General features: G+C 42.3%; 2 protein-coding genes and 3 non-coding genes across 7 annotated transcripts in view; 3 read left to right on the plus strand and 2 right to left on the minus strand.

The window, feature by feature from the left end:
* Window positions 1-608: 608 nt before the first annotated feature.
* si:ch211-51c14.1 (protein kinase C and casein kinase substrate in neurons protein 3) lies at window positions 609-14444 on the minus strand. Of its 3 annotated transcripts, none has more exons than XM_041062044.1 (10): window positions 14327-14444; window positions 9648-9715; window positions 4643-4799; window positions 4206-4441; window positions 3209-3364; window positions 2622-2797; window positions 1701-1821; window positions 1526-1596; window positions 1294-1373; window positions 609-846 (listed from the first exon to the last, which is right to left on the minus strand). In XM_041062044.1, exons 2-10 carry the CDS (start codon window positions 9705-9707, stop codon window positions 737-739), a joined length of 1167 nt encoding a protein of 388 aa, XP_040917978.1. In that variant the 5' UTR covers window positions 9708-9715; window positions 14327-14444; the 3' UTR covers window positions 609-736. The 3 variants fall into 3 exon arrangements, with proteins under 3 accessions (XP_040917978.1, XP_040917976.1, XP_040917977.1); XM_041062042.1 differs by lacking the exon at window positions 14327-14444 and adding an exon at window positions 13472-13722; XM_041062043.1 differs by lacking the exon at window positions 14327-14444 and adding an exon at window positions 13002-13242.
* A 1308-nt stretch (window positions 14445-15752) lies between these two features.
* On the plus strand, window positions 15753-15843 carry LOC121199160. Its single transcript, XR_005896416.1, has one exon. It is a non-coding gene; the product is annotated as a small nucleolar RNA SNORD88 (small nucleolar RNA).
* Window positions 15844-16224: 381 nt separating this feature from the next.
* Window positions 16225-16315, plus strand: LOC121199163. The gene has a single exon (XR_005896418.1). It is a non-coding gene; the product is annotated as a small nucleolar RNA SNORD88 (small nucleolar RNA).
* A 143-nt stretch (window positions 16316-16458) lies between these two features.
* On the plus strand, window positions 16459-16548 carry LOC121199164. The gene has a single exon (XR_005896419.1). It is a non-coding gene; the product is annotated as a small nucleolar RNA SNORD88 (small nucleolar RNA).
* A 4139-nt stretch (window positions 16549-20687) lies between these two features.
* shank1 (SH3 and multiple ankyrin repeat domains 1) overlaps window positions 20688-23095 on the minus strand; it is a 44778-nt gene continuing 42370 nt past the window's right edge. The window contains exons 25-27 of the mRNA XM_041062041.1: window positions 22971-22982; window positions 21786-22676; window positions 20688-20775 (exon numbers count right to left, since the gene is read on the minus strand). Of these exons, the coding sequence (XP_040917975.1) occupies window positions 20688-20775; window positions 21786-22676; window positions 22971-22982 (991 nt within the window). The remainder of the gene's footprint in view (window positions 20776-21785; window positions 22677-22970; window positions 22983-23095) is intronic.

The following is a 23095-nucleotide window of genomic DNA, read 5'->3' on the forward strand; positions in this document are numbered from 1 at the left end:
GCCCCCCCACCCACCCACCCCCGTACCCCCAGTACTTTACAGAGATAAAATAGATACCCATCTTTTTTTTTTGTTTTTTTAATCTATCTGAAGGTTGGACAGCACACAACCAGCATTCCTCAGATTTTCAGCCTGTTCCTTTAAACCACAAAAAGAAAAGAGAAATACAGGTCACGTAGCTAACTACATCCATCGAGCTGATTCCATTTGTACGGCTGCTTCAGACTAATTCTAATCACAGTATTAGCATCACTTTCTTCATATGTTGTGAGGCTTTGTAAGCATTTTTGATTGAAATGTGTTGAGGTGCAAAAAAAAAAAAAAACAGCTCAAAGAAAATATCCGTTCTGTTATTTCAGCACCAGATGGTTGGTTACATCATGTACCTTTAGAGTCCAGCATATTTACCTTTTTTTCTTTACATTAAAGCATTGCTTATCATATGGCTTCAATACAGGTGGTCTATGCTTACTCTGTATATTACAACATTTGTCAAAATCCTTCGAGAGATTAGACAACCTGGGCAGTTTTTTAAAAATATGCTAAAGTATCCACCTAAGTGCGATCACCCTCTCATCGCTGACCACGTCTTTGGCTAACAGCTACTTGGTGTTGTTGTTTACAGCATTGGTTTTCTTCTCTGACCCTTTAGAAATGTAACCAGGCTGTGAAATCCACAGTGAAATGAAGCATGTGATGCACAACGATCTTTTATTCGCAGGTCTACATGTGATAACTACACTACCTCCACGTAGTTGGCTGGGTAAAGCCCCTCCCACCCTCCGTCCTTCATCCCCCGACACCAGCCCTGATCATCCTCATCCTCAGTCTTCAAAAACTCCTCACCTGCAGTGAGCAACAGACATTTCAGTCTTCTTATAATTAAAATTCAAAACATTTCTTTCAAACAGGACATTATCTTTACGATTAACTCATTACTCGGCTGGTCTATAAAATGCTACACAAAAGTGAAAAATTTCTTCTATCTTCAAATTATTCATTTTATCCGACCAGCGATTCAAAACTCAGATATTTAAATTAGTGAGAATTAAGAAAACTATCAAATATTCACGTTTGAGAAGTCGAGACCTGTGAAGTTTTGCTTCTCTAAAAATTACTTCAGCCACTGATTGATTTTAGCAAAACAGTTGCAGTTTAAATAATAAGAATCACGTGAAAACGTAACAGACGATGATTAGACAATTTAAAACTTTCATACAGTAATATACACACTATGCTGCACATATTTCTGCAGTGTAGCTGAGTAAGTTGTGTGTTTGAAGTTGTGTTTACCTGCTTTAAAGGACAGCTCATCTGTCTCCTGGCCAACATAATCATACAGAGCTCTTACTCTCACTCCTCCAATCATCACACTAGACGAAGAAAAAGCGATAGAGACAAACAGAAGAGATGGATGTTTGATCAGCAAAACACAACAGCTACACAGCATCACATTGGTGTGAAAACAGAAATCCCTGCATAACAACTTCCTCTGGGATAAATCTATATTACAGTCTCTACTCACCTCCTCTCTATTGTTCCTTTCTTCTCCACCTCCTTCTTCCCTTTTTTGTCTTTCTTTTCAGGCGTCCATTCCTGAAAACCGATGGAATAAAGCACACCAATAAATAGAAAGTGAAAAATTAAACTTCACACCACTTTGTGTTTCAGAAATGGTGAACAACAACAACAACAAAAACCTGGAAGTGAGGCCAGTCGGTGGGCATGCCAGGCCCGTGGGTGTTCTTCCACCAGCGAAGGTCTTCTTGCTCATCGATGGCCATCAGTGTGTTGTGGAGCTCATTGTACACAGCTCTCACACTAAATGACAAGCAGTGAATGAATAAGAGAAACCAAAATTCGACTTTTGTTATCCAATAATCATTTCAAAAGGAATGGCAACCTTTCCTAAGCACTCGCTTTAAGAAGCTATTTCTCCTCTGTGGTCAAACACAGACGTACACTGATCCTGCAGAATACATTTAACACGTTTCTGCCTCTGATCTAAATGTTTTCAAAGTTACGTTATGTTATAACAATTATACATGAACACAGTGAGCAGGATGTTGTATACTTAATGTGACATCTGGACAGTTTATAGCACGGTATTCATTTTAACTTACTGGTGTTTCTTTGATGATTATACTGGAATAAAAGCTTATTTAAGCTTATAATTGGCACCTAATCTGCTAACACTGCCATCCGGAGCATTTTGTGTGAAGTGTTCCCCAAAAATTAAGCAGATTAATAGAGTATATAATTTCTCTCATCTACCCAGTATCCCCCTGTGGTTCCTGCAGATTTTATAAAGTAATTAAGTTGCTGTCTTAGCTATTATTTTCTTTATTAGAGTAGAAGTGAGTCACTGAGAAACACTCATGTGCTAATATGTAGTGGAACGACTTTTAATTAGGGATAAATTAAGTCGAATTATTGATTTTAACACATTTAACTCTAAATACACAGAAAGACACAAGCTGAGGAAACCACTGTTCCACCTGTTTAACCACACACACACTGACTGAAGGTGTTTAAGGAATTCTTCTGTTTTGTTTTGTTTTGTTTTGTTTTGTTTTGTTTTGTTTTGTTTTGACACCAACGCACAAAGCACTGTGGTTCACCTCTCATCGTTGGTAATGTCCAGATGTTTGTGGATGGACAGGAAGGCCTGTTTGAGGAAGACAATCCTCTTCCTCTCTTCGTCCTGCGATTGGTCAAAGGTGGACTCCATCTCCTCCATGTAGCGAGGAGCGTAGCGGTTCACCTCCTCCAGGACTTTCTCGTAGCGGGCACGAACCTGTAAAAATGTATATGTATTTAGCCACACTTTGACACACTGCTCACAGACAGTGTGGTGCAGTCCATTAAAGTGAACACAGAGTGTGTATAATAATTAAATAAAATTCAAAGTGATTTTTTTTTCTTCATAAAACATTTGCAGAGCCAAATTTCACAGTGTTTTGAAACCTGCCAAGTTTACAGCCATGTGTGATCATTAGCTGTCCTGTTCTTTCCTGCCTTTGTTGACATTGCTTGGTTTATTGGCGCCACCAAATGTCGATCGGTGGAATAATTTGAATCAGGCAGCAGGAAAAGTGTTTGTGCCAGATACAAACAAACAGCAGGCCCGCTCAACAAAAACACTGCCTCAAAAAGCAAGCAAAACAAATCAAACCCCAGTGAGAGCTCGAACCAGTGTGTTCCGTACCTTCTCGGCCTCCTGCTGAGCCAGCTCTCTCTCCTCCTGGATCTTCTTTTGTTTGTCGATGGCAACATCTGGATTTCCCTGAGCGTGTGCCTCTCTGTCCCTGGCTGCCTGCTCCTTACGGCTCACCTTATGATATGCCCTCCTGGTTTTATCCAGCTGTGGACGAACCAAAACACACCTTTACCATCGAGTAAATAATAGTGGATATAGAAGGAAAATTCTGGACAAACAGTTTTCAGATGAACTCCAACAACCACAACAGCCACTCAAAAGTGCTTCAAACTGAAGCTAATTTTGAAAACTGAGATGATTCCTAAATACAAATGCATCTGGTACCTGTGGAATAAATATAGACCTTGAACTGAAGCCATTTACCTAATGAGAGCCCATTTGTGATGTTACAGTCACTGTTAGTATTCTTGATGTATTGATTCCCTGAGGCACTCGTGTGCATTTTGGATGCAGATGTGTAATTCAGCTTGTGATGGATGTCATCTTGTCCTGAGCTGCTCTCAGATCACAGCACAGACTGAAGTGGCTCACTGCTTTTAAAAAGCAAAGAGAGAGTGTTGAGAAGTGGGTCTCTGCTTAAAGGTCCCTGTTCAGGTCACTGAAGTTCTGGGCTGGATGGTGAAAATGTGACGGAGAAATGCTCCAAAAAACAAACAACAAAATGCCATGACTACAGCAGAAGACTGTGGATGCACTGGGTGGATATGTGGAATGAATTACTGTGAACTGGGGAGTTGTGGGAAAGAACATGGTGTTTAGTTTTAATTTTAAAACCCCTTACCACGCAGCAGCCTAAATATGGGTCGGGAGCGGGTTCGGTACTTTATTTCAGGTGGCATCCAGTTTAATCCTCAAAGCACAAAGTCTCACAATCCTATTCATGTACACCGATCCCAATATCACAATCGCTTATTTTATAACAGGAGTTCACACAAAACAGAACACGTGGCAGACAATCAAAGGCAAAGCAAAACAAAAATCAGACCTTTTTAAGTCGCTTGGCCCACGGCTTCTGGGCACGTGCGAAGCCCGTCTCGATGTCCTGGGACTCCTTGAAGCCTCCAAACAACTTCTTGTGGAAGGTGTCCTTCTGCCAGGTCCTGACCCGGTCTCCATCCTCCGACACCAGGGAGCGACAGATGGAGGCGTGTAAGGAGGCTAGCCGGTCTGCAGAGGACAAAAAGCACTGCCAAGCCTTCAGAAGAGATCCATACAGAGGACCTGAGGAGGAGGAGGAGGAGGAGGAATAACATTTAGAAATTTCCCTTCGCATTTTAGAAAAAATACTGACGACCAGCCTCTAATTAGAAAGAACAGGAAATTAAAATATCTCTTATTACAGAAAGTAAACTTTATTCTCATTATTTACATGTTCATCATGTTTCAGAGAGTATTAGCTGGACTGGCAGCTACTGTACTTACTGGAGTCCACTACTGGCTTCCACTTGTTGCTCCATTCACTGAGCTGCTGGGCGTACTGCCTCTCCACCCGAGCTCTCTCTTGGAAACAGGCCACTATGTCATTACAGGCCTGGAAGGCATCTTCTGTTCGCTTCACAGTGCGCTGATAGTTCCCAGGCTGCCAGGACACAAAGAGAGAGGAAGATCTACTGTTCACACTATATAAACAATGGGAGGAGGGAGGTTCAGTGGACTTGGTGCTTTAAACCCTCACCCTAATTCCCAGTAACAATTTTTTTTTTCTTTTCTATTTTTTCTTTTTCTTTGCTTTGAAAAAGCCAGAAGCGACAAGATTTTTGCCAGTATTCAGTACTGGTTTCTTTTCTTTTCAGTTTCAGCATTTCAGTGCCAGAGAATACAAAATAGTACATCTGCTCACAGTTTAGTCCTGGCAGGCTGGAAGCAGCATGTAGACCATAAACTGAATTAGACAAAACTAATTTACAAACTAAAACTCAACACTAAAATGCTTCAACCCAGCATGTGTCTTCTGCTCTTTACTGTTGTGCATTGCAAAGCAATGGTGTGCTTTACAAAGAGCAACCAAAATGAGACAGACAGAATAAGAAATACAGACAGAAACCAAAATAAAAGATTATTGTTTTGTGCCATGTGCAAATGAAAACAAATGATTTCAAAGATGATTTTTTTTTTTCTTAACGTTTTACTGGTTTGGCTTTCCTGTAATTATGATTCTTCAGTAACAGATGAGAGGATTGATGCCACTCTCACATCTGTACACTAAGTCTTGATGCTAAGCTAAGCTAACCAGCTGCTGGCCCGTTGACCTGTTTCTCTAGTGACAGCTCTGTTCCATTTCTGTGTCCCAGCAAGTTGTGTCAGTTAGCCAGCAGGCACAAAACCACAAACTGGATCAGGAGCGGCTGAATGGAATGTACCATATGACTAATACTACAACTACTACCTTTTCTACTTCTACTATAAGAGCAGCTACCTGTTCCACATTAAACAGTCTCTGCTGGTCTGTACCACATTCCCTGGTCAGTTCGTCATAACAAGGTCCAGCTTGCACCCTCAGTGCTGCAGCCATCTAAGGTCAACCCCCACGTGCCACAAGTGAAACTTGACTGGCGTTAAGTTTCCTGCGGTAATGTCGGTGATGTCGGCAGCAGTGTGGGGTGTGGTCGGCGGACACGAGGATGAGGGCTGGCCATAAAAAGCCAGACGGAGAGGGAGGACGAGAGGGCAGCAGAGGCAAGGCCCTGAGTGTAATAACATATCTGAAGCAAGTGTGTTGTTTGTGGATGTGGAATTTGGAAATCTCTCTGCAATTTTCCTGGCAGCCACCGTCAGCTCCTGCTCAGCACTCACTCCTACTCTCTTTTTCACTTTCTGTCAGACTCTATCTGTTAGTCACTGACACATTTAGACAGCTGGCTGAAAGTGTCTCGACGCGATATACGCTGTCATGTGGTGTTAAATCATCTGAGGCGGTGCACTTATTGTAAAGACCATAAAAATTACAAAACAGAGCAGGACTTTCTCATGGCGGACATTTTTCACCTGTCAAACAAATCAGCAGTGGAACTCCAGCTGCTGGCGTCGTGTCGTGCACGCTGGCTCCCTGATACGGCTTAGCAGGAAAGCTAAACGCCGCCATTAATGTTATTTGTTACACCAGCGTATTGCATGTCTGCCTCATAACTGATGCTATTACTGTCTGCATGCTTTTCACATGCACTAAACACATTACACACAGCACCCAGTGCACGGCTCCTCCTCAGTTTCTTGGTGCTTTTTGATTTTGAGATACAATGCTCGTACTTTGCTTTTTCTTCTTCTTTGGCAGATTTTCTGTAAGATGATATTTCATTCTGCAGTGTAACAACTGCTCATTCTCAGTTGTGAGCAGACCTTTGCTTCCCACAGCGACAGTGTGTTTGTCAGAGTATTCTATCGCAGACCTGAATCTTTGTATTTTACCACTAATTGAAAGCTCCTCGATCCTAATGGGACTCTTAATTAGTGGTTCATTAAATCCAAGTGCATTGGAAAAGTCAGTCAGTTAAGTCTTTGTACACTGAAACATGTTGGTGGTGCCAGCAGCAATTGTAAGACTAATGTGCAGAATGTTTTCTGCTACAGGTAGGCAGGTTGGGACATCTCCAACAGAATACAAAGTCATACTTAATTCCTTTATACATATCATTTTCTTATGTTATTCAGATTTTAGCTGTAGATAATATTTCGCCATATTGTCACTGCATCGTTTAAGGTTCAATTATTTCTTCTATTCTTATGCTTTCACACTTCTTGGGACATATTTTGTCTCTTCATTGCACTGGCTTAAAGTGTCAACTGGTCACCACATATTTTAAGGTGGTTAAAAAAATAATACATCGTGTACAACAACATGCACCCAGACTGTAAAAGTGATTTATATTTACACAGCCTTCAAAGAAAGCACAATCACAGCACTCATTGTGCTTTTAATGAAGCTGTAGTTTCCTTTTGCCTTAATCAGAATCAACTGGGGGGTACTTCTCATCAGTGCCCCCTCTGTTTCTCCCTCTCTCCTCCTTCCTTACTTTCTTTCTTTCTGCCTGTGTTGTGGTTTGCTCTGAATCTCCTCACTCGTCTGAGAATTAAACAGAAACAGATGAGGAATCCAGTTTGAGGCCAGCGGCACAGAGACTCGGTTGGCCAATCTCTGAGGCAGATGCAAATCCGCTACCAGAGAATCTGTCCAAGCAACAAAATGCAGCATCGAAGAAAATGGCCGCAGCCTTCAGCTGAAAAGTCACATTTCACAAATACAACTGACCGTATCCAGGCTATAAAGTTTGTTGGTGCATAGGAAAAGTGCTGAGAACCACAAGAAGAAAGTTGTTTTATCTGTAATGCCATTAAACTGTTAAATTGTCAGGATGAGTCAGCCGAGGATCAGTTTTCCATATAAAACTGGTGGGTGATCTTGTGTTAATCATAGTCAGGATGATGACAGTGGGATGTACTTCAGATTTTATGTTGTACCAACACTGATGTACACTGTTTTATGCGAGACTGTGTGGAGGCTTTGCCTTTTTCTTCTTTTTTTAACATATTTTTCCATATGTTCAATGTTTTATGTTTAGTCTGTTTTCTGTGTTTGAGTTGGCTGTGAGACAAATTTCCCTGTGGAGACAATGAAGTTGAAGTTGAAGCATCAGCAGAAGTTATTAAGGTTTACAGCAAAAGAATTGTAGTAGTATTAGCAGCAGTAACAGTAGTAACAGTATGCGGTGGCAGTAAGCAGCAGCTCTAGTATTAATAGAAGAAGTAAACTTTTTATATTGAATTTTACATTAATCTCCTTCCGAAGTGTTTTTAACAAAACATGCCCATTTTATGAGATAATGTGCAGCATTAAACAACAGATTCAGAGAAGCCCTGACAGAATTGTTTGTCTTTATAAGATGCAGAGACTAATCAGTCCAGTCAAGCCTTCACACAGTCTGCTGCAGATTAAACAACACAGCCATCTTTTGCTTTATACTTGAAAGCAGCTAAAAGGATCAGTTCAGAGGAACCGAACAAGGACACGACATGAGAGTCTGACCGTGCAGAGCCTCGACAGTGATCACAGAGCAGAGGGGACACTGATGGTGTTAAATATGGGACCAGAGACTGAGTCTGAAGTGTCACAGCAGCATGTGCAGTGTGTCTCTATTAGTTTGAATAACACACTTGTATACTCTACAGAATGCACTGTAATTGCAACCCTCTTGACTGACTTTGCAAATACTAAACAGAAGAGCTCAACTTCGCAGTATAATGACAGACAGCCCTTGAGCATGGCGGTGGGATGACACAGACAGGAACAGGCCTGGAAACACATCCAACACAGCAGGAGGCTGCCAAAATTACAGGAGGGGAGAGATGAAAGTGGGGCAGCCCATCGAGGCCAACGGGAGACAAAGCCAATATTAAAGCAGCAGCACACTCAAATGAGATGGTCAGGCCCTTTGAATGTTGGAAGTGTTTACAGCTTTAAAACATGGTGGCAAACCAGAGACGTGTCTTGTAAACAGAGCACACAGTGATTCACAAAATGGAAAAGTCTGATAGGATGATGTTTGTCTCTGCTGCTGAACTGGAGCGGTCACAATCCAGCCCATTTAAAACAGCCAGTGGGAATAAAATAAAAAGCCACAGACATTTCTTACAATTCATTGACGCATTTACTGTGTATTTGTGAAAAGCGACATGTGCATGTATTATTTATTTACTATGCCACTTATGTATTTGACATTGATTCATTTTTCTTTTCATCTTTGCTCTTTATTCCATCTATGTTGTCATCACCTCTTGTGTTTGCAGTATCCTTGTCAATAAAATATTGGGTCTGAACTTGGTCCTGGAAGAAAATGTATTTTCCAAAAAGGTCAAACTGTCCCTTTAAGTCCTCTTGGACAAATCCATCTGCCAAATTAATGTAAGGTTTAAAAAAATATGAAATGTCTCTCTGTAGGAGCTGAAAGTCGACCGTTTCTGAAACCTTCCCTTATCCAGCAGAAGACACCACAAATAAAAACATCAAGCAGCAGAACTGTAGCAGAGCAATGATGCTGCAGAGAGCACTGAAAATGGAAAAAACATGTCCCGCATCCCCAGAGAGGTGACCCCTGAGCAGACTACTTTGTCAAGCAAACACAGACAATCAGATACCTAATGAGCCAAAGACTGTAACAAAAACCTTTTCTGAGAGAAGCTAAACCCAAGAAAGGCAATTCAGAGTGTACAATGGTTACTATTCACTTTTAAAAATGAAAGCACATCCTTGTTTACACTGATACGTAGCCTCAACGACAAAACTCATAAGACTGTTTTGACTGGAAGGTCACTGAGACTGGAGAGAGAGCGAGGGAAAAGCTATCTTGTGTATCTGCCTGTCCCATCAGAATTCAAACAGGCAAAGACAGAACCTCCTTCTCTCTCACACACACACACACACACATATTCTTACCATCCAGAAGCTGCGATTGTTTGCATCTTCAGGGCTGTTTTCCGATGGCAGGGTCGACATCCTGTTCTCTGAGAGAGTAAAGAATGTATGATTAGTTCAGACGGCGGTATCACACTGACCTCCCTGTAATCGGCTTCTACACATAGGTAATGACGGATGTTCTCAACCATTTTTTATCCAGTTAGAGAAGAAGAGGAGCTACAGTGATTACAGATTTCTTTCTCACATGATCATTCCTCCAACTACATTGTGGACAATTATCAAATTTAGAACTAAACCACGACCAGATCTCTTCCCACACTGGAGTCAGTGAGGAACCACATGTCCATTAGGAAGCCATTTCCTCTGACACAAGTGTTTTTTTTTTGTCATACCCTACAGTCCTGTCAGATGAGCTCGCGTGCCCCTTCAACAACTAACTAATGGAACAAGTGGATATAAGAGGATGTTAGAATATTTTTTCATACAGTTGAACAGTGCATGTTTCAGTTGGTTTTGTTAAGATTGCAAACATTAATGATGCTTTCTTGAGTACAATTATTTTGGTTCTGCAATGAAACACTTCCACTGTGGCCATCAACAGATACATTGCCATCTACTAGTTTGCCTCATTTCTACCTCTGAAAGTGAAAAAAGACCTGCTTTACAATGTATCACAACAATCCCACTGTCTTCATCTGACAACGTTTTATTTTAGGTGCAGCAGCTGTTTCGATGAATGATGAAATATATACAGTTGTCATCACAGTAACCATGGAAACACACTTAAGAGAATTATGCCATATGCCACAACTATTTAAAATTCATTAAGAGAGTACTATAACAAGGCCATTTTAAGTGCTCCTCAAACAACTCGTCTAGCGACGCCACTAAGTCGACCAGTCCACGAAAAATCCCGGGGTTGCTGGACCCCTCGATTTCATCCTTGCCTCCAAGGCTAGCTCAAACACGCCACAGAATCTGGCATAGTCAATAAAGCGGCCTAGAATATGGCGGCTCTTGCTCACCTCATCGTTGTGACAACACATAGCTAACACGTAGCTATCACGTAGCTCTCATCCAACTGCGTGGCGATGTTAAGTCTTCCAAAAGACAAAAGTTTCAGGCAGCTGTCCATATGCACCTTCGATGTTTCATGTTTTCTCTCTCCGACAGATGGTGCATGTCGGTGTCTGTGTTTCCATCCGGGTGAATCAGAAGGCAAGGCTAGCAGAACAGCGCGTTAGCTACTTAGCATCGTTTTCCGCTCATATCACCTCCGTGAAAATCCGCGGCTGTAGGTGTTCCCCGCCTATCAAGACACCTGCTTGATATTTAAATTTGGTTGATAGCCAATTTATCTCGATTGCTCCGACGACAGAATAGTAATCACCGCAAGAACACGACGGAGTCGCTCCGTTGAGCTGCAATGCTAGCCATGTTGATCTTGAACGTGAACGCGAGGCGTACGCGCTGCGCGCATCGGAGGAGCGCGTGGCTTCATCAGTGCGTATGACGAAAGCACGTTGGGGCACGTCCTCCCGGAGCCCATAGAAATGCATTGCAGGGTCTACAGTTTTAAAAAAAAAACCAAACTTAACATGTAAGTCTATGAGAGCGTCTGGGGCGATTTTCAATCTGACTTTAAATCGCCCCAAGGGGCAGCTGATTGGACAATGATATTCAGGCTGCTGATTGGACAATGATATTCAGTCTACTGATTGGACAATAATATTCAGATTTGGAACGGTAAAATAAACTCGTGTGGGTCAAGGAGGGCGGTGCGCTATTAGCCAGCCGCTCCTACTTTCTTGTCAGGACTAATGTGAAGATACACAGCAGATGTAACGTGTGTCAGCTCTGTAAACCCATTATAGAGGTGGAGGTTGACGCGTACAGTAAATTTGAACCAGGAGGCGTACAGTAAATGGAGGCAGCGTCTCACAACTCGTGACAACATCAGTGAGGAAGGACTGTCCCGTCCCAGCGCTTCCAGCTTTGAAACATGAGCTGCCCTAAAATAAGCAGGGGCTAAGGGTCAACACATCCCATCATTCGCACTTAATTTCTTCCCATGCCTGTGGCCTTGCCCTTTTATTATTGTAATAACAAACACCTGCACACTCACCTGCATCGCTCAAATGCTTTTAAATCCACAACAGACACAAGCCCACGTCAATAGGTCACTGAAATGCTTAAAATGTTCCACGTCACTCTAAATTTAGTGATCTACATACAGTACTCTTCTCATTTGGTTCCATTTCTGAATCAGAAACTTTTCCAGTTAAATATTTAAGCACACAGCCGTTCAAGTTTTGCCTTCTGGTGTTTTCAAACCCTCGATGCACCCGTAGCTGATCTCTACCCAGAAAGAGCCTTCATGTCTTGCCTGTTTTTCTCCCTGCAGCCATCTCTCCTCATGGCTCTGTGAGACACACAATTAGATTCAATGATTTTCCTCCACATCCTGCTGTTCACGGGGCATCACATGCTCTGCTAAGAGCACAATGCTATGCCTCTCCCCGTCTGAATCTTCCTCAGCCTGCTTCTGCTGTATCTATGCCACTGACATCTCAAAGATAACACGACCCCAAGATCTGCAGAAGGTCAAAAAATAATTAATCAGCTCTCTTTTAACCCTTGACCTCAACTTCCTGTCCCCACGCTGACTGGCTCTCCTCGGGGTATGGCTGTGTCAGAGTTTTCAGAGGAACGTGGGGGAGGTGGGGAGCTCCACTGTCCCTGCCTAATGTCAAAAAATGTGGCACATTCCTGCAACTTTTACATAGTAGTCTCCAACCTTTTCACAGAGTTTTACTTGTGTGAACTGTATGAAAGATTTATCCTGTAAAGGAAAATATTAACTCTGGCCTCCATCCTACCAGCTCAGCTGTGATCCACTTGCATGCCTCTCAAATGTGATTTCATACTTTTTATAACCACTGCAAGAGAAAGAGAATGTCTGGTGTACACCCGCACACCGATCATCTACAGTATTAGCGGTTTTGATGTTGTGGCCGATTGGTGTTTATCTACTGGAATCAATCTGATGGCCACATGGGCCTTCCAAATGTGGCTCAAAGCTTTTATAATCAATTTAAAAGTCCTCTGAGAGGGTGGGATTGACCCAGATTTTTAATATGTAAAAAACTTAAGTCTGAAATCTTAAAAAAATATGTAGATTAAATAAACTGGAGTTGCCTGACAGCAATTTGAAAATGGCTCTCAGATATTTGTTGGGCACGTCCCTATATTCCTAACTTGCTTTCATCTACAACAGTTGAAAGTGAGAAGCAAAATATGTATCATGTACATTACTTTGCATATTAATTCACTGTCCTGCAAGTACAACAGAGAGTATGCTGTATAACTTACCACCTACAAGCACAGATCTAATTCCACCATGGGTCCTCTGGACTTTTTATAATCTCCTGGTAGGTCAGACAGGAAATTTGTTCTGTCAGTTTTCAAAAGTCTCCTAAAGATCCAGTAACTTTCATTAGTCCAAACCTTCCAGTATGTAAAACTCTCGATTTACTGCTTGAAAAAAAAAAACTTTACAAAAACCACCTAAACCTGAAACTAATTTGGGTTACAAGAACCCATCTGAAGCCTCCAACCAACCAACTCTTCCACCCCTGTATCCTGCACACACTCTGGCACACTCACTCACTCCTCCCCCTGTCCCCGTTTCATCTGTCACACATAACTGAACACACACACGTTGCATGGAGGAAATATATAGTAACAAATGAACACACAGAGCAGAAATAGTAGCTCAATCACTCCATCAGATCTCTCAGAAATGCAGCCGTTCAGCTATGGTAGGCTAACAAGTTCCATACCTCTCTGAATGTTGGGGCCCTCTCTGCTTCAACCCCCTTTTTCCTCCTTTGTTTGGCTGGTTAAAACTTTTTTTTTTAATCCAATCTTTGTGCAGACTCTCAGGATCCTTTTCTCCCTGACTTGTCTTCTTCACACTCCTCTTCAGCCTCTCCAACTTTGATTTTCCACTCGTCCTGGACAGTGCTGCTCCTGCTCTTCCCCTTTCTTTGGCCCACTGTTTGTGTCAGATGAGTTGGCTTCTTTTTTTCCTTCTCCTCCCTCACACCCTCCCTCCTTCCCTCGCTCCGTCCCTCTCTCTCTCTCTTCCTCTCTCTCTCTCCAAAACAGCTGCAGGAAACTTACTCTCTTGTTCTTTGTACTTGACCACTTGTCAGAGATCTTCTCTTGCTTCCTCTGTTTCATTCACTCGCTTCACCTCCCTGAGAGTAGTGTTAATAAAGAGTGCCATATTGTGGTTTTTATTTTTTGAGTGTTTGTGTGTGTGCATGTCTAGGTGAGTCAGACAATAGCTGACTCACCCCACTAGAGTCTGTGTGTGAATGCGCGCGTGTGTGTGTTTTAATAGGCCTATTAACAATGTTTTAGTATTTTACAAAGAAGCACAAAGCAGCATGACCAGATAAGGGAAACTTCATCCCTCTGTGCTTGACTTCAAACCCCCTTTTTCCTCCCCACAACATTCCCTCGGGATGGTTTTGTAGGCCTGCCTCCACAGCTGGAGGATACATCCGGTGTGTGCATGTGCACATGTGTGTGTGTGTGTGTGTGTGTGTGTGTGTGTGTGTACATGTGTGTGTTAAAATCAGAGGAGCTTTGAAGTCAGAGGCCCCTGAAGAAGAATTGTTCATACTTACATACTTTATCCTGCTCTCTGTGACATAACTCTCCATGCAGTGCTGAACTTGTGAAACTCTGTCATGTCAGAACATGCCATGTAAATAACTAGATGGCAGTTACACGTTGCTTACGCCCAACTGCAACCTGTTCTTAGGAAACAACAATCCTGTGTTAGTAATCCTATAATCAAATCTGGAAGGGTAGTAGACAGATATCATGACAACACTGTGAGATCCTGTAATTAAATTGATAACAGCTATAGGAGACAGAAAATGTCAACAAGCAGAATAAGGTCCCTATTAAGTGATGTTAAAAATAACTTTGTGCATTGGTTCACTGTAAACGTTCACTGTAAATGAGACTTACAGAAAGATACAGGATTCTCTATTAAACAAAGAATAATGAAAGGTTTTAGTAAAGTAGGCACACATTTACTTTGTTGAAATGTACTGACTTAAGTGTATCTTTAAGTTTAAAAAAAGGAAATACTGTCTAGTACTAAAGATTATTGTTGCTTTTAGAAATAAATTTTATATTTATTTACTTTAAAGCCTCTTGGGGTTTTTTGAAAAGGCAATGAGACCTGTGCTGTCCTGTGCTGAAACAATATGTCTTTATGGTAATTTGAGTAAACAGCTTTATTTACTAATGTCCTCTATGTTAACACAGTATGAATAATATAGAAATAAAAATAAAGAACTTAAAATTAGAGGTTTAGACACAGGGCCCCTCCACAAAACAGGGTCAGATCTGATAATGCGGGACCCATTTTAGTTGTACTTTATACAACTTAAAACATTTTATTTAATCAAACCGCCAAAAGCCTGTGCAGACTGATGAACCTGTAGCTGGGGTTAGGGTTAAACAGGTTTCCTGGTAAACACAGAGAAGTTTAACAGGTTTTTTTAGTAGATTTACTCCGCCACGCGTCACTCCGGGCCAGTAGGTGGCGGTAATACACATACGCTGCTGCCGACCGCCGACGTTCAGAAGCCGAAGAAGCCGCGTCAGCAGGCGGTTCAGTTGCTCTATGGTCGTCTCGGTGGTAACAGCTCCGGTGAAAATGGTAAGCTAACACTGTAAATTTTACTAAGGTTGAGTATATATTTAATATAAGATATGTTTAAGTTAGTAGAGTGTTGTAAAAACTGCCTGCACATAAACCACCAACCTCTCTTTTTTTAAAAAGAGAAAATACAACGTTAACATGAGCAGTTTATAGTTTAACAGGCAGCAGCACAGTGGGCCTGTCTCCACGTGTTAAGTCTTTTAGGTACCGTTAGCATGATAGCTAGCAGTGTGGTGATTTACAGACAGGCAGTAATCATAAAACAAGGCATTACTGCATTTTAGAGACTACAAATGTATTTTAGTACTTTATGTTGCCTGGGAAACGGCGCTACTTCCCAGATTTTTTATAGACCAAAGTGGATTTCAGTTGTCCCTCTCCCCTGATGACTAGCACTGGGCTCTGAGTCTGTATGGAGACAATGTGCATCTTTGGCCCTGACAAGCCAGAGTTTCTGAGGAGAAAGCTATTTAACGTTGGTCAAAAGTTAATGTTCCTGACAGCAAAGCACTAACAAACTTTTTTTGTCCTTTCAGGTCACTTTAAAACTCACCTCTGGATGAGCCTCGGCTTGGGCTCACGAAGGTCAGTAAAAGACAGTGTTTCCTCATGATTAGAAATGATCTAATGTCAAACATCAGCTACAGGAAGGCAGCCTCGTGTTACACACTCCTCTGGTGAACAGAGGTGTCGTAATGAACTGTGACCACTGGAGGGCGATGATCACTTGTGATCGTACTTTCTCCAGTGCCTTTCCATTTTTTTTCTTGCATGGACTACATTCATTCCTGCAAGTTGTTTAAACTCAGAAACTTTGGTTTTATTTATTTGTGAGTTTAAGTAGTCCCTCTCCCCTGATGACTTGCACTGGGCTCTGAGTATGTATGGAGACGATGTGCATCTCTGGCCCTGACAAGCCAGAGTTTCTGAGGAGACAACAGACTAATGACGACGAGACTTGAATTATAACAACAACACATTAACATTTGCTTTTGTCTTTTCAGGTCTGTAAAGAAGCGAATCCACTTCGAGACTGAACTCGATCAGGTTTGTGTTATAATGCCTTTAACTGCAGACACTCATCTCTTGTGATGTATTGCACTGGGCTCAGAAAATCAGTGGTGACAGAAGTGCAGCTCTGCCCCTGACAAGGCAGAGTCTGAGGAGATGATGGTTAAAAACATTTGTTTAAACCTTGTAGGGATTATGATCATGATGTTTGCCTGACGTCTGTTTTCCTGTTTTTCAGGTACTGGTCCTCCCTCAGACGTCGTCTGCCTTATTAGTTATGTTGTAATGTCATTTTCTTCTGTTTGTGTTGCAATGTGAATTTTCTTGCTAAGCCTGATATTATCTTGTATTTGCTCTAATCAAATAAAACTTTGCATCTTAATTTCTTTGTCTCCCTGTTTTTCTAAACTAGAGTAAGGAACAGTACATTATTGAAATGATGTGATAATGATGTTAGTGGGTTTGTTTATTACATGTGAACTAAATCACAAAACCCAAAGTCATTAACACACATTGTTTTTTTAAAGGTTTTCTTTGGTCACTGTGATGTTTCCCAGCACAGCACTGGTCGCACTTCAGAGTATACCCTGTTTAATTGTTTAATATTTACCAGTTCATTTCTGAGGGTAACATAAATTTTTAGGTCCTTCTCAAACACAAAATCTTTATCCCATTTGTAATCTTAATTTTATTCATTACCTCAACACTTTCAGCCTGTGAGTAATGTTCAGATGAGGTTGCAGACAATTTATAGATCCTAGAAGTGTTTCTCAAGAAATCAGAAAAGCTAAAGTAGAAGTTTGTTTCTGTATCTTTATTATAATTCTAACAATTTATTATCTCTTAAAACATTTGAAATTCATATATGATTATATGAATGTGTGTATATGCATATCACATATACATATATATTCTGTAAGTTACCTTTCATCAGTTCATATTCTCATTTTTTTTAAAAGATCTCTTAAAGGAAAAGAAATGCTTTCTATAGAGTCAGACCGATTCCCTCTGATCTTAACGTTTTCTCCCGACAGATGAGCCTTCACTCTTGATCATAAATACTAAGTGCAAAGAAAGGAATTAAAAACAATTCTCCAAATTCTCACCAGTCACTAAACGAGAACATCATTGTATCAGCGAGAGATGTGTTCAAAGTTTCTTATCCAAAGTTATTAACTGGCCCGATTTACAGTAGCAGACTGTTTTAGGTACCTGATAGAAACAAGCAGAATCTGGCCGTGGGTTGAGTTTGGACAGGAAGCCACATTCTGCTTATTCACCCTTTCAGAAACATCCCCCTTTTTGGCTGAAAACGACTTCAAATCCGATAAAGGGAAAGGCAAAAAGTCACAGTTGCTAATGGAAATAGGGTCATTGCATAATATGCTGGTAATAAACAATGAGCTGTGAGCATTACTGGCACATGTCAGCAACTGCAGAAGGTGCTTTGTACAAACGATGAGCGGAAAACAGAGTGGAGCTCTTACTGCTGTCAGGTCATTAACAGTGGAAGGGGGCAGATGCAGAGAACAGGTCGAACTGTATAGAAAGCAGAACAGTTAAATAAATACGCTGTACTTTTTCATGTTAAACATTATTTGGAAGACAGAGATTCTTTAGAACTTTTGAGACTTTTTTTTTTTAACATCTTAAACCATAATTAGATGACCATTATTTTCATCGTCCTTATTGCTATTTCCCTTGCATTCAAATATAATCTTTCCTTTACCACCGGCACAGAGTAACTATAGAAACAAATCCCCTTTAATGACCTTTGCTCGTTCACATTTATGGCCTGTGTGTGTGTATTTGCACTTTGAGCGACGTGATATATGAAAACTCATTTTATCTTTCTTTTTTTTTTTTTTTTTTTTGCAAAAATAGACTTGAGGATAATGAGGCCGCGAGGAGCCTAAGCTCCCCGCTGGAGCCCCGATGTAAAACGCACGTTTGATATGTGTTCGAGGACTCAAAAGCAGCAGGAGAGGTGAAGTGTTGTTCAAGGTAGAGAGGTCATGAGAGAGCCCTTATATTTGATCTCAGCAACAGCGAGAAAAGCAGGACTGAGGTTGTAATGAGATGTAAATGTGCCATGAAAGCCGACGAGAAAATAATAAAAGGACACCGGGACACAGAAAATGAAATAAATTTGTGTATGCGATCAGTCAAAGGGGGGGAGTGACTGTTGTCCAGAATTGGAAAAGAAAAAAATTAAGTGATATACAATTTTCACTTATCATGGGCTTCCCCAGAGTAACAGCTGCTACATTTTCAGCATCTGCATTATATTAAGTGGCAACTAATTTTTTTTTAAAAGAGTGAGACAATCACGTTTTGAGGCCTTTAAAGGTCGACGTGTAGTTTCGATTAAAGCTTCACAGACTGACAACAGCGAGGAGGAAAAAGCAAGTGATTAAAAATGTGCTTCACATTAAGTTGCAACGCTTCTTGTCTCCTAGAAGCAATGTTAAGGGTACAGTGCACAGAATAATATGCGTCTTTCAGTTCAAAAATACCTACATATACATCTATATTTAAATATATAACCAGCGCGATTATCTTCACTACACAGTCGGAAAATGATCCGACTGCACAAGAGCGCCATCTCAGCCCCTGAAGGCAGAAACCAGGAACTCTCTGAACCTGTAATAACAGTAAGGACGATGATAGTAATGATAAATAGTACATAATAAATCTCTTCATATCAGTGTCAGTATTCCAGTATTCCCATTTAAAGTTTAAAAATTGTAAGAACAATCATAGTATTAAAATTCGATATAAGCGTTACTCTCAGATCCCCATCGCTCGGGTGGCTGCTTGTTTCCTCCTGGATTTAGTCGAGAGAGCAGGGGCGGTGAGGGGAGGTGGTGGGGGGGGGGGGGCACTCCTGGAAGGAGCAGGGGGGATTGGGTGGGAAAGAGCAAGAAAATGGCAGTTTTTCCTCTTCCCCTCCCCTCTCCTTTCCAGGCTCCCTCGGACAGAAGGTCTGAATAATGGGTGTTCGACGGTGGGCTCGACGCTGAGGAAGTCTTTCCCGGGTGAGTAAAATCCTCTGGGACATTTCTCTTTGCATCGTCACGTGTCCCGTCTTACAGTTGAAAGCACAGTCTGTCTCCTTTTGTATAAGTACATCTTGGGTCCAAACATGTAGTGTGTGTGTCTATATATAAGGTGTCCCATAAACTCTAACACAAACACAGGTAAGTGCTTGTGTGTGTGTGTGTATGTGTGTGTCTACATGTTGGTGTATGCATGCAGGCATGTATAGTAGTAACTTGGGTGCCTGTGTGTGCGTATCAGTGTGTTTCTTTCTTTTTTTTTTTTTTTTTTTATGTTGTTGGTCTGGGCACTTATTTTTGCTACAAATCTGTGATACAGTGACCAGTCTGTATATACGTCATTATAAGACTTAAGATGATAAAGAGCTATAGAAGAAACACACAGGATCCTGACGACAGGACCCTCAGTGAGGACAGAGCCCTACCAGTGGTGAGGTAAAAACAAGACGTAACCAATCATAGCCAAACACACAGCCAGCCGCCTTGGCCTGAGCCAGGGACGCCCTCGTCACCTGTAACGGACGTGGAAGCTGTCCTGATATGCTGCCCTGTGTCGTCCTACGGTCGCCGCACAGACAGACACTCACGGCCTCCTTCCTGCAGACATTCGTGCCCATTCACCCTCAAATACTCGTCATCCTCTGTGATTTAAAACTAGCATCCACTCACGCAGGGAGGGGTCGTCGTTGATTGCACTCTAAATATTCTCGGTGGGTTGCACAGTTAAAGTTTGAACAGATTTAACCAGCTGGCTGAGGGGCGCCGTGATCTTCTCGCCAGCACAACCTGCTGAACTCTTTGTTTTGAAAATCTACTTTGCTGTCTGATCGCTCCTCTCATGTATTTGGTTGGGTTTCATCACTATTCTTCACTCGTAATTTCTGCTGCAGCCGTAGTGTCTTCATGTGCATTTTGGATGAGAGGGTGTTTGTGTTTGATTGGTGTGACCGTGCATGCGCGTGGGGAGTGTACTTGTGTAAATCAGCCTGCCACAACTGGGGAGCGCCAGCCGGTGTCTTTATGGATCGTCAGCCCTTTTTCCATCCCTGTGTTTCCAGCTCCCTTTGGGAGTTGACTCCGTCTTTCTGTCGCTCTCTGTGTGAAATCTGTTCCCCCCTCATTTGTTGTGTGAATCCACCATGGACAGCAGCAGTTGTGTCTTCCTCCCTCATTGACTCCAACCCCTCCTTCCCTCCTATCTCTCTCTCTCTCTGTTTTTCTGTCTCTGCGTTTGCAACCTCAGCTCCGATTCCCGTCGTCCCTCCTCCTCTCAGTCTGTCCATCCCGAGGTGAGAGGACAGAAATGGGAAATGGGCTGCTGGACAGCCTGAGGACAGAAGAACAAACAGGACACGTGATGTTTAGTGCTTTTTGTTAGATGATATTGCATGGTGTTTTGTGGCGTAGGTTGTGAGCTGTTCTCTTGTGTGGTTCATGCTTTTTAAAATGGAGAGAATTATTTGTTATGGTGACTCCTGCTCTGTGGACTCAGAATGTGACTGATTAGAAGGGGAAAACATTGGTCATCACCAGGGGATGTGCTCTGTCAGCAGATTCCATTTTGAATCCAGTTCCAAGTTGATAAAGTACCAATAGATTAGAACGTATTTGTTAAGCTCCATGGCCAATTTACTGAATCCTTCATTCATGTTTTCTGTTTCATTCGTCTCGTTTGTGTCAGGCGTTCTGTTTGAATATCTACTTTAACATGTGGGACACATGTTAAAGTAAGAACTTGTGTAGTTTTTGATAACTTGAGAGGGACGAGTGCTCGACCTCAGCCTGCTGCAGAGTTAGGCTGTGATCAGTGACCCGTCAGATTCACTGACCTGTGGCAGCACGTTACTCGCACTGTGCATGCAAAACATCACTGATTTATTTATTTGACATTCACTGGATGATAAAGCAGAATTAATATTATTTACTCTTTATATTTGATTTTATTTTCTTCAGCTTCTGCGGGCAGCACGGCCTCCCGGTGAGGAGCAAACGCAGCAATAATGATAAAACCCTTCAATTCGGCAGAATGTCCACAGTTTAGATTACAGAACAATTTCCATAGTTTCTATAAGAATCAGAGTCATGCTTCTCTGGTCATTTGTCCCTGAAGCACAAACTAAAATTACCAATTGTCTTGTTAATGTGATTAGAAGCTAGATTCCTAAATATCAAGTTATATCTTTAATCACAGAAAGCAGCTGAAATCTGTTTTGTTACTGAGTGAAATGAAAACAACACTTTTTATTTTTTGTTTGCTCCTGCGTGTCTGTGCTCGCTGTGTGTTGTGACTCTTCCAAAGTAGTGAACGAGTTGCAGAGATCAGCTGTGTGACCCCACCTGTCCATCACGCTCCTCAGGGCCCGTTCTATGTTCATGCGGTGGCCCACACGTGTCACACCCAAGTCCAGATAATCTTCCTTGGTCAGGGACGGCAGGTGGGTGCCGTCAATCTCGTTGTCCAGGAAACGCTCTCTGTGCTCACCCAGGTTCAGGTATCCCAGCCAGTCTGCAACGTCATACTTGGTCCAGTAGGGCAGCGGCTTGGAGGCAAACGGCTTTGTAGGGGAAGGGGGCGGTAGATGGGGGTAACTCAGGCAGGGAGGCGGAGGGAGAGGATGCAGGGGCGGAGAAGAGGTCCCAGACAGGAAGTGTGTTGGAGAGAGGGATCGGGAGACTACTAAAGTGGAGTTTGGAGGAGGAGGGGCACCAGAGGGGGCAAACAGAGGAGGAGAGGGCGAGAAGTAAGGATCACCAAGAGGGTTCCCCGGTGACGGTGGGGTAATTGAACCTCTGAGGTCGTAGATGGCGCTGTATAACGGTGTGGTGGGGAGGAGCGGCAGGGATGATGGGCGTGGCGGGCCCATCTTGGGCCTCTCTGACGGGGAAATGAGGGGGCTGGGTGCTCGCCTACGCTGGAGCATGTGTGATTCGGCTTTACGGGACTCGCGACTAGGGATGAACTGGAATTCTAGGGCTTTGGTCCTGTAGACAGGTCTGTGTTTGGGGGAGGTGGGATAGGGGGAATAAGATGTCGGGGACAGCGGAGAATGTGAACGCGGAGGCTGAGAGGCAGCTGGAGGCTGCGGAGACGGGGATCGTCCCCAGTTGGGGTACTGTGAGGCAGGTGTAGGGGACGGGGACAACGATGGCTGCGATAACGAGATTGGAGACGGGGACTGAGATCGAGCCGAGGGGGGGCTCAGAGCTGAGGCTGAGTCTTCTGAAAATCTGTGAACAGAGAGAGAGAGAGACGATGTTACAGGAGAAAATCATGATGCAAACCAGAAAACGACGAGATGGAAAACATGCACACACACTAAGGGAAACTCCAGTTGTTTTTAAAAGCTCTGGGTTAAAATTGTTTTATGCAGTTTTTTAAAATTTGAGATTGTGTACAGTAAGTTTAACATGGTTTCCTCTCCTTTCTCACAGTCTCACAGCAGGCTGTAAATTCAAGCAGGTGTCAAAGTTTTATGTTCTGCCAGACAGAAAAGTAAAGTCGTGCGGAAGTGTCTCTATTACCTGTTTCTGCTTCTGAGAGAAACACATGGAAAAAGCCAGAGAAATAAAAGAGAGGTTTACACAGTATAGACACAACACTAACACTAACACAAGACATAAACAGACACAGCACAGATTTTCACAGA

This window comes from Toxotes jaculatrix, chromosome 18, assembly GCF_017976425.1.
Source record: "Toxotes jaculatrix isolate fToxJac2 chromosome 18, fToxJac2.pri, whole genome shotgun sequence".
Classification (NCBI taxonomy): Eukaryota; Metazoa; Chordata; class Actinopteri; family Toxotidae; genus Toxotes; species Toxotes jaculatrix.